The sequence below is a fragment of the Apis laboriosa genome, unplaced genomic scaffold (assembly GCF_014066325.1).
Source record: "Apis laboriosa isolate Shangri-la unplaced genomic scaffold, ASM1406632v1 scaffold34_cov151, whole genome shotgun sequence".
NCBI lineage: Eukaryota > Metazoa > Arthropoda > Insecta > Hymenoptera > Apidae > Apis > Apis laboriosa.
Window position 1 is genome coordinate 3,121,133 of NW_025222928.1, and position 10,764 is coordinate 3,131,896.

At 27.8% G+C, this 10,764-nt stretch overlaps 2 protein-coding genes across 3 annotated transcripts; both read left to right on the top strand.

Annotated features, from left to right (window-relative positions):
- The first annotated feature begins 92 nt into the window (after positions 1-92).
- Positions 93-7,173, top strand: LOC122715025. Of its 2 annotated transcripts, none has more exons than XM_043936892.1 (5): positions 93-179; positions 4,273-4,594; positions 5,756-5,989; positions 6,313-6,548; positions 6,621-7,173. In XM_043936892.1, exons 2-5 carry the CDS (start codon positions 4,326-4,328, stop codon positions 6,854-6,856), a joined length of 975 nt encoding a protein of 324 aa, XP_043792827.1. In that variant the 5' UTR covers positions 93-179; positions 4,273-4,325; the 3' UTR covers positions 6,857-7,173. The 2 variants fall into 2 exon arrangements, with proteins under 2 accessions (XP_043792827.1, XP_043792826.1); XM_043936891.1 differs by lacking the exon at positions 93-179 and adding an exon at positions 916-1,230.
- A 1,186-nt stretch (positions 7,174-8,359) lies between these two features.
- On the top strand, positions 8,360-10,422 carry LOC122715141. Its single transcript, XM_043937075.1, has 5 exons — positions 8,360-8,634; positions 8,910-9,183; positions 9,300-9,575; positions 9,790-9,884; positions 10,121-10,422. Exons 1-5 carry the CDS (start codon positions 8,360-8,362, stop codon positions 10,419-10,421), a joined length of 1,221 nt encoding a protein of 406 aa, XP_043793010.1. The 3' UTR covers position 10,422.
- The last annotated feature ends 342 nt before the right edge of the window (positions 10,423-10,764 follow it).

A 10,764-nucleotide genomic window follows, 5' to 3' on the forward strand; every position in this document is an offset into this window, starting at 1 on the left:
AAAATAAGTGTTGCATGTCGCGTCTATTCTATATATCGTTTATGGCCATATGTTGTTTGTAGTTTACAATAATATTATACGTGTAGAATGTCAAAACGATGTCGAAAATACAGTAGTAGCTACTTTCACCAGCGAACACTATACGACAAGTTCCGCGTACATATAGAGTTGATAGAAAAGTAAGAGTAAAACATTTTTTCTTTTTTTTTTGTATGAAACGTTCATTTAAGATTTATTTTCACCAACTAGGGAATTCACTCTATCGATAACTTCATCCATTTTATCGGTAACCATGCAAATTTCGCTATTATAAATTTTGTTTGAAAAAAATTATAATTGTCTAAATTAAATGAATTTAAACTGTGTCATTGTGTTAAATGTTTTTACAAAATATCATTATAATATTTATATCATTAATCTATTATTAATGTAATATTTATAAATATATTTAATACAATTTATATTTATAAATTATTAGATAATATGTAACACGAAAGTGATTTAAAATGTAATTAAATTATTAGAAAACATATGAGTATTAAAAATCAAATAAAGTTACGTATAAATTATAGATCACAAATTTCATGTAAAACCATAATATAAATTTTATAAACAAACAAAAATTTATCCGAAATTGTAAAAGTCTAATCATAACGAAAAATATTTTGCATTTAATTTTGAATGATACATTTTTAATACGTAATAAAAAAAAAACAACTCTCTTATAATAAAAAACTTGATGTTCGATTTTCTACAAGGTCCTTCAGATCCTACTCATACATTTATATATACACACATACATCTATTACGATGTTTATATATATATTTGGATTGCATCCAAGAGAAGGAAGGAGCGAATGAAAAGTAGGAGACTACCTTTCTCCTAAGATGTGCGCTAGAAACTTATTTCTTTCATTTCTTTGCAATGCACGCAACTAGAACGATCAAATAACGAAAACGTGATAATTTTGTATACATTATTTATATCAAATTATATTTTTGCGTGATATTGCGTTTAATCATCTCATATACGAGGCTTATATCGGTAACGCTTATACGAGTGATCTATGGCAACGTGATATTTTCAGAAGAATGCTGATTATTTTATAATACATTCCATGATAGATATATTTTAAGTGAAAGAATCGATTCTGTTATTCCTCTAGACGAAAATGAGAGAAAAAAATGAGCAAAAACATCGATATTCAGAAAAAGAAGTGGACTTTACAGGTCAGTGTTTTTTTCAAAAAGTGCAGTGCATCGATAATATTTGCTATAAGTGAACGAATTTGTGTTGTTTTGTACTGATTTTTTGCTTTTATTGCCAAGAGATATATTTTTGTTCCAGAATGATTATTTTGCTTTGCAATAAAAGTATTTGCGTTGAATCTGATTTTTTTTTCTAGAATAGAAAACTTTAATTTTATAAGTATATAATATAAATTGATTTTCTTTTTTATAATATTTAAAATTTAAAATAAAATATAAAACTTTATTATAAAAAATTAATAAAATATAGAATTTTAAAATATGAATATATTAATGTAGTAATGTAATTTAGCAAAGTTTTTTTGCTCCTAAGATAGAAATTATTTATATATCGATCTTAAATAAAAAATATGAGTAAAATATGTAAGAATATGTAATTATTAATCTTTTTTTATATAAAAATCAAAATTTTTTAAACTTAATCATTAAACTTAAAATTCTAAAAATTTCAAAATAAAAATTATGATCAAATGATTATTAATATATATTTTCGATTCGTATTGAGTAAAAAAGTGAAAAAAATTTATTATAAATCATTATTTTATTTAACTTTATATAATAATTTTATGAAGAATATATATAATATATAGTGTATAGTACTTATATATAAAGTTTTGATATATCTCACAATTCCAATAATTTTTTTCAATTGGAAATTAATGTCATTTAATATAATAATTTTTGTTTTTAAGTATATTATATTATAAGACTTTTATCATATATTATATATCTTAATCATTATATATATGTATGTATATTCACTTCTTAAATTTAGTTTGCTTTATGTAAGAATCATGTTACATAAAAATTAATAGATCATTAACTACAAAAATTTTAAGAAGAAATTAAAATTAAATAATTAAATATATTTTAAATTATTATGTCAAGTTATTATTTATGATATAAAGATGATTTATAATATTAATGTAATTACTTAATATTTAAATATATTTAATTAAAACAATATTAACAATAGTACTTAAATACACAGTATTTCTTTGAGTCAAGTTAATATCTTGGACTTACAATTGTTAATTATCATTACACATCTCTTAATACCTCGTTTTACATATTTCAAAGAATTGCATGTAATTTCTAAACATGCAATGTTTCACAAAAGTGTAAATACAAATCCACGACTTACTTTTCCTTGATTATTTAGCTATGAACGGTAGTGAATACAATAAACCAACTCGTAATTATTCTATTTTAACACTATTCGAATAATCATTTAATAAACATTAAGTAGGAAAAAATGTTTAAGCAAAGACAATATCGAAATATATTGATTGGTGAAAGCAATTTTTTTCGTAACAACATGGGTGACATAATCTTGATGATTTAACTTTCTACTATTAATAAGAAGAGAATAAAATATTTCTTTGAAACGTTTCTTATCGAATATTAAAGATATGTAAGTTGAAATAACAAGTATCTAAAAGAAAAAAATCAAATACGATAAAATTTCAATTTACAACATTTAATTTGCATAATTAAAAAATTGTTTACTTATTTACCATCTTGAAATAAATCTCTTAATATAATAATATTTAAAATAAAAATACACAATAATATTTATTCTCTTATAATAAAACAATCGAACATACGATTAGATTGAATAATTTGAAGTCTAAACAAGTTGCATGATGTCTTCGAAGTTTCGCAATGTCTTATAATAGTTTTTCTATGAAGCATGCATAAATGGAAATAGAAGTAATTTATTGAGTTATTTTGAAAGTTGTTTTGATATTTTTTTATCTTTGTTTAATTACTGATATATAATATCGAATAATATGGATTCTAAATTCTGAATTATTGAAGATCTATCTACCATGATTACATAAGCGGCGACATATAATCATTTCTTCTGAAAAAAAGTATAATACATAATTTAAATTTAATGTTGTATGTTGATTGCATAATAACTTCTAGTCATAATTTTTTATAAATTATAAATGATATCTTAATGATCAAAAAATCATGAAGAACTCCATTAAAAATCTATTCCTTAAAAATAAAAAGTTCAAAATAAATAGAATAATTTGATATATCTTTGTAATTTCATAATAATTTTAATATGGACAACTATTGTATACGATTACCATAATGGGCATCCATCATTCTTCTTTATTCCTGTCGCGTTTACTGCACAGATGTATCCACTTTCGATGGGTCTGAATACTAAATGAATTTTGCCGTGTCGAATCGAAGATCACTTTACGATCAACATGCGTGAGTTTGTTTTACAAAATCGATGGACTATTACGAATTTTGTCAAACAATGATCAACTCGTCCGACAACTTTTTTTAAAGATAATCGATCATTTGTAAGATATTTTAACTCATTATATTATATTAATGACTTAATTAATTATTATTAATTTTTTATTTGAAAAATGATATTTATATAAATAACATTAAATTTATGTAATGAATACTGAAATATATGGAATGAATGATGAAATGTAATTGAGCTTATTCCATATTTATATCATAAAATACAAATATTAAAAATTTAATAAAATTTAAAAAATTTTTATAATTTCTAAGAATATACATTTTTTGGAAATTTCTAATCTTGAGAATTTAAAAAATTATAATTTTCGGAATTTGGGAATTTGGGAATTTCTAATCTTGGTAATTTAGGAATAATTCAAGAATCATGGTTCAAACCATAAAATACAGGATTTGAAGAGAATTAGAAGATTTAAAATATCTATAAAATCCAGGTATCACGAATCCAAAGTCCAAGATCATATTTCATAATTTGAAAGAGAGTTCTTTTGTCCTGAATTTTTGAGCAATAAATTTTTAAGTTTCGAGTTTTGAGTTTATAAGATTTATAATTTGATCTTCATACAAAAAAAAAAAAAAAAGAAAAATTCTACATGAAAGATACTCTTATTTATTATTTAATTTATAAATTAAAAATATAATTTGCTATTGATCAGAATGATTAAAATTTCTTTATTAAAATAATATTATTAATACTTTTCCATTTAGATGTAGTAGAATTAAAACTGCAGACGCTTTTAAAAGATGGAACAAGTACTTTCATGGATTTCGAATGGCTGGAACCAGAATTACCGTCCTTTTTCGACGAAAAAAAATTTCTTCTCGGTCAGCAGATGTTTTATAACAACGCTTTCACCATGATGATTGCCAAACTATGTGGATTGTTATCTTTATTCGCTGTACCATCGATCAAGGACGTTTTAATGTTCACTGGACAAAGTGGTACACCATGCACCGCATTTCGCAGATATGTATCCACTATTTTGCACAATTGGATTTGGTATGGAAAAAGAGCCGGTATAGAAAAAGAGTAAGTAATAGTAAAATTTTTTTTTCAGAAATAATTTCAAAAAAAGAGGATAACTTATTAAAAAACAAATATATAAGCTCAGACAAATGATATTTTATAAATATTTAGGAAAATAGCAAAAACACATTTAAAGTGAATCAAAATTCATTACAAATTTTTTCTTTTGTGATTTTAAATAACATAAAAATAAAATATTCTTTTTTTGGAGAATTTTTTTTCAATTATTAAATTATTTAGCTTTTATCGAAAATAAATATGTTTATCATTTAATTAATCAATAATTAACTAAAATATCTTGTAAATATGTATATTTAAGCTTAAAAATGCGTAGAATTTGTATAAAAATTCACCCATCCGAAATGGCCAAAAAAAAAATTAAAAAATTCTTAAAAAAAGATAATAAATCTTCTTCGTTGAATCAGTAGCTTACTAATCCAATTTCTTGGAAGCGTATATGAAGCGTGTTAAGAATAATATTTCCTTCAAATTAATTTTTATTGTTAATATTTGCCGCTACAAAGCATCTTTATCACATATCTCTATTTATCATTATATTTATCTCTATTTATCATTTACAATTTAAAATAGAATTTACATTAGGCAGATTTAACACGTGTCAAGAAAATTTGATTTTTTTACGAATTCTATTCAAATATCCTGCACACGATGAAAATATGTTTGGAAAGATCGACAGAGAAACATCATTGGTATTCGAGGAAACGGGCGCATGCACCGGTATTTTAATCGATTTATCTTGCCGAATATAATCCTGTATAAATGATCAGACAGAATAATTTCATATCTGGGAAAATCCAAAATGCCATTGACGACAAGTGTATTATAAATATTTTTATATACATAATACAATATTTAAATAAAGAATATTATTATAAATAAAAAATTTTAACATAAAAATATTATTTTTCTATTTAATTATTCTATTTAATAATAGAAAAATTAATTGTAGTTAGAATTTTATATTTTTCTGAGCTTTCAAATAATTTACATTCGTTTATAAGTATTTTATAAAAATTATTTAAAATTATTTGAACATTTAAATTCGAATATCTTGTAAATATTGTAAAATGAATCAAATGTGAATCTTGAATTTATTTAAAGCAAGATGTTCTGTAAGATTATTTTCTTTTTTATCTTTTACAGATTTCTCGAGTCGTTGAAAATTGTGCGAAAAAAACACTGCGTAGCGTTTCGAAGAAGCTCAGAAGCAGGGCTGAACAGAGTCTCGCAACTGGATATGGCATTGGCTCAATTTGGATTCATGGGTTTCACCCTTTTGGGCGGTGACTATCTTGGGGTGAATAACAATTTCGAGGAACTAGAAGGACTGATTCACTTCTGGCGAGTCATTGGCAGTATGTTGGGCATGGAAGACAAGTTTGTACATTGTATATGCTTTTGACAAAAACTTTTCTTTTTTTCTAGTTTATACACCAATTATCGAAAATTATTTTATAAAAAATCATTTTATTAATTTGAAAAATTCTAATTTAATATTAACCAGTATATTTTATATAAGTTTTATAGATATTAGATAGATTAATTTTATAGTTTAATACTTTGAATACTTTTAATTTTAATAGTTTTTATAATAAAAGTAAATAATAAAACTTTAGTAAACAATTTTAAAAAGATTAATAATTAGATTAATAGAAAAATAAAATTTTATGTATATAAATAATTAAGTATATTTTATACAGGTACAACATATGCACTGGAAGCGTTGAAGAAACACTTGCTCTTTGTAGACGACTTCTAGACGAAGTTTTTCTTCCATCACTCGCTTCTAGTGGTAAAGATTTCGAGGAAATGAGTCGTGTTTTAATCAAATCTCTATGGTCCGTGAATCCTTATTTAGATTCAACCGCTTTCGTCCAATTCACTTTTATTTTTGCATCAAGTATCGCTACGAATAATAATCATTCGTTAAAAATAGGTAAATCATTTTATGATAAAAGTATTAATGATTATTTAAACAACAATTTAAATAAAACTTATATATTTTCAGCTCCATCAACCATGTCGTGGTATAGTAGATTTATATTGAATCTTCAGTTATTTACACACAAATACCTGCTACCATCTTCCTATTGGTGGTCCAGATTCTTCAGGGCGTTCTTCAATAGTCAAATGCGATTAGCAATTTATTTGACGGAAAATTTACCATTTCTGGCTTTCTGGAACTATGGTATAAAACATTCTTACGTCGATATATACAAATATCACGTTAATATCCGAGCTTAAACCGCAAACGAATAATTAAAGAAGATGTCTTCCCTAAAATGTACCTAAAATGTACATAATTTGAAATGATTAACGCATAAAGCGTAAACTATTCTTATTATAATCAGTAAGATACATATCAAAATATATTCTGTAAATGCTTAAAGTATAAGTTAATAACTTAAGTCGATTTTAAATTCGATTTAGAAAATAAGGATTATCACTATAATAGTTTTATGTTAATTATTGTACCTGCAATGACAAGAAAATTCGTACTTAGAGAATAATTTGTAAAGCTATATTTAAAATTATGTATTGACTAAATGTAAATATAGATATATTTGTACATACGTATAATATACATACTAAATACAATCTCAGACTAAAACTATAACTATCTATTTTCCCGCTAATAAGTTCAAATAAAATGATGAATTCAAGATTTGGGACAAGGATACATGTGAAATTAGTTTCAAATCAAAGACAATGACCCATCGAGCGTGCACCATTCTCGCTTATGCGAAAACCTTAAAAACTGTGTAATTTTCCACGCAACGTTTCGTAATTTTAGTCAAGTCTGCCTTATCTCTCGCACCATGGCGTCTGGTGAGTGTTTCTCTTTCAGATGAATCTACAATACTTATCGTACGAATCGTAAACCTGTCGTTCGACCCATGTTTTTATTTATTCACTCGAAACAAGTCGCGTCGAGACTTTCGTTTTTTCGTTTACTTTTCTTGAAGATAAATTCCTCGTGAATATACATATATATATCTAAGTAAAAAATTGTTAATCGAATCTAAGATCGGTGTATCTTTTTAAGACCCGAGTTGCAATAATAGAGTTTATATATGTCCAAAGTCAATTAACCTTGAATACCATATTGCGTACACGACACTGTGACTGCGATAAACATATTACACACATAACTATAAAACAGATTTAATCTCGTCGGACAAAATACACAAATTTTAACGTTACGATCGAACGTCATGTTTTAATTTAATACGTTTTTGTAAAAATCGTAAAATTTCTGCACAGATAGAAAGTTAGAACCCGTTGTACATACAAATTTGTGATCGCAATTCGAATAATTGCACCTCAATTTCAGAAAATTATGTTTTTTCTTCGGTAACTTCCGGTCAGTATCATTCTCGATAAACATGCACAACGGTACAACAACGACATCGCATGTCACTGGCAATTTTATAGCGCTTTATTATTTGCAAAATTCAAAGATGAAAAAATAATTTGCGTATATCTTATCGGCTATTATCTTAACGAACAGTTTTTTTCTTATTCGAACGATGAAATAAATGGAATATCTATCATTTTCTTTGACATTATTGTTGACGTTATGCAGGAAAATATAAATTTTTTTTTACAAAATTTTGATATTTTACAAATTAATCAACAATGTTGCTTCATTTTGATATAAACTGGTGATTCTAGAAGATATTTACAGGTAAACCAACGAAGATCCAGTGAATGAAAAGCGTGGAATAATACGGGAAGATTCGTTGAATGTCGAGTAACGAGGGCAGCCGAAAAAGCAACATAGTATTTAAGAAAAATGCAAGAGTTCCGTGCAACTGTGGATGGGAGGTGAGATTCGGTTATGGTGTCGCCGTTACTCTGGCCATCTTCGAGGCAAAACGGTTTTTCATGTTGATCCTGGAGATATTCGCCGAATGGCAGATCATTCGATTCGCGGGTGGTCTGCGACCAGTCGTATTTACCTTGACGAACGTCAGCTTGGGTCTGCCGACTGCTCTGATCACGGTCCGTAATATACGGAAGTGAGTACACGATTATTAAATTTATTCCCGTATTATAAATTCAATATGTTTGAAATTTCAAAGTTAAACGAAAAGCGTAATAAAAATGAATCCTCTAATAAAGTCGTATCCGTGCATTGCATATTTTCTTTTATTTCTTTAACATTTCTATTTGTAATTATTATGTATATCTATTATTACATCACACACACACACACACAAAACGATAATCATCAATTATTCCTTGTTCGTTGAATTTCTCCAATCATACTCATCCACTTGTTTTTCTCGTTTAGACGAAAGGTGCCACATTGTTGCGCGAAAAAAAGACGAACACTGCAATGCCTGCTTATAGTGATTGCGATATGCGCCATAATGAACGCTGCCACCATAGTCTCCATAGGATATCACATAAGCGTCAGGCAGGAGACATTGATCGATATTTTCAACAATTCGATGCACTTGTACGCGAGTACAGCATCGCACAAGTACGCGATCGACGAGATACAGTTCATCTTTCAGTGCTGCGGCCATTCCTCTTACGCAGATTGGTTCCTCTTTGACTGGCAGGTGAATCCACCATTCAAAAAGGGTAACTCGAAACACGGTATAGCAAGTGTGAACAAAAAATATATACAGAATATTTAAAATGCAATGTGATATCAAAAATGTAATTCGTTGATCAGGGTGTGGATTATGCCTCGCGAGAGGAAATGGCAATTCACAGTCCGATATCCGACGAAGAATATAGGGATAAAAGTGTCCCGTTTAGCTGCTGCAATTTACATGCAATGTCACCGTGCGAGCACACGCAAATATCGGAAAACGATATCAGAACTATAAACATGAATGGTTGTGTCGAAGTCATGAGTCCTGTTATTCTCAGGATCGTGATCGTGGCCTATGTCATGACCAGCACATTGGTGATCATTCAGTTTTTTTTAGCTTTTTTAATCTCAAAGGTGATTTTAATTATCCTATAAATTCTTATCTCTCTTTCTCTCTCTATCATTATCTCTTCTCCTATAAAATTTTAATAAGATCCGAATATCGATGAAAATTTATTTATTCGTTTTAATGAGATAAAATATATATATATATATAAAACCGAAGTAGACTGTCATTGACGAAATGCAAATAGATTTTCTTGATTAAATTTTCGACCTTTCCTTATAGATGATACGGAAACTTTTATGCGGAACGTGTCGCATGTATCGTTTTCCCAAGTCCTTTGCCAATGAGTCTACCAGCGCGTCGTTGGATAGCTCAAGGTGATCATTCGTAATTTGTTTTTCAAGATGAAAATATATCGCGGTCGTAAATTGTTCAATAATTTCAATCGAATCGTTAAATTTCAATTAAGAACGAGTTACAATTTATCGATAAACGACCAGCGTCGCGTCGTTTCCGCGGATCCCAGTGTGGTCCACGGATAAGATAATTCTAGAATCGACACATCTTCGGCGTTTAACATGACAAATGAGACCTCTTATCTCCCCACTTTCAGTTCAGAGACAGAGAGACGCTCAAGCACATCCTCTTCGAACTGGGAATCACGGCATGCGAAGAAACGCGATAAACGTAAACGAATCGATAAACAAGTGTCGACAAAAAGCATTTCTTTTAAACGTAAAGACAGCTTCAAAAGGGATTTGAACACTTCTTCTTCACCGTTCGATTCTTCGCCAAAAAGTGCGAAACGTTCTACTCGTTTTAGTAAGATTTTCGGTGCCGCCAGGATCAAACCGAGCGCTCACGAGCAACACACGATATCCAAAAAACGAATGTACGACGATGAAACGCGTTGACAAATTTACTATTCGCATGTTTATCCCATCCATGTAAATCATATCGCGTCACAAAGGATGTTTTACGATCATTTAAATGGATTTAAAAAAAAAAAAAAAAAAAAAAAAAAAAANAAAAAAAAAAAAAAAAAAAAAAAAAAAAGCATTAACAAGTTATAGGCGAAACACGCTCGAGTTCTCGAACAAAGAAGAAGTTCAAGAACAAAGAAATCGAGAAGATAAGTGTAAAGATCGTTTCTTGGAGGAACAGCTGGCAAATATTGTAAGAGAGAGACTTAATCTTGCAGGTAAAAGCTTAACTTTGAAGAATATTCGAAGGCTCGAGGGAATTGGAGAGGAGAGA

Bases quoted from the DNA above. Each gene is read 5' to 3' on its own strand.
- LOC122715141 (XM_043937075.1), top strand. From the start codon at position 8,360: ATGTCGAGTAACGAGGGCAGCCGAAAAAGCAACATAGTATTTAAGAAA. The intron at 8,635-8,909 runs GTGAGTACACGA...TTTCTCGTTTAG, and splicing joins ACGGTCCGTAATATACGGAA to ACGAAAGGTGCCACATTGTT. The intron at 9,576-9,789 runs GTGATTTTAATT...CTTTCCTTATAG, and splicing joins TAGCTTTTTTAATCTCAAAG to ATGATACGGAAACTTTTATG.
- LOC122715025 (XM_043936891.1), top strand. From the start codon at position 1,173: ATGAGAGAAAAAAATGAGCAAAAACATCGATATTCAGAAAAAGAAGTG. The intron at 1,231-4,272 runs GTCAGTGTTTTT...TTTTCCATTTAG, and splicing joins AAAAGAAGTGGACTTTACAG to ATGTAGTAGAATTAAAACTG. The intron at 4,595-5,755 runs GTAAGTAATAGT...TATCTTTTACAG, and splicing joins AGAGCCGGTATAGAAAAAGA to ATTTCTCGAGTCGTTGAAAA.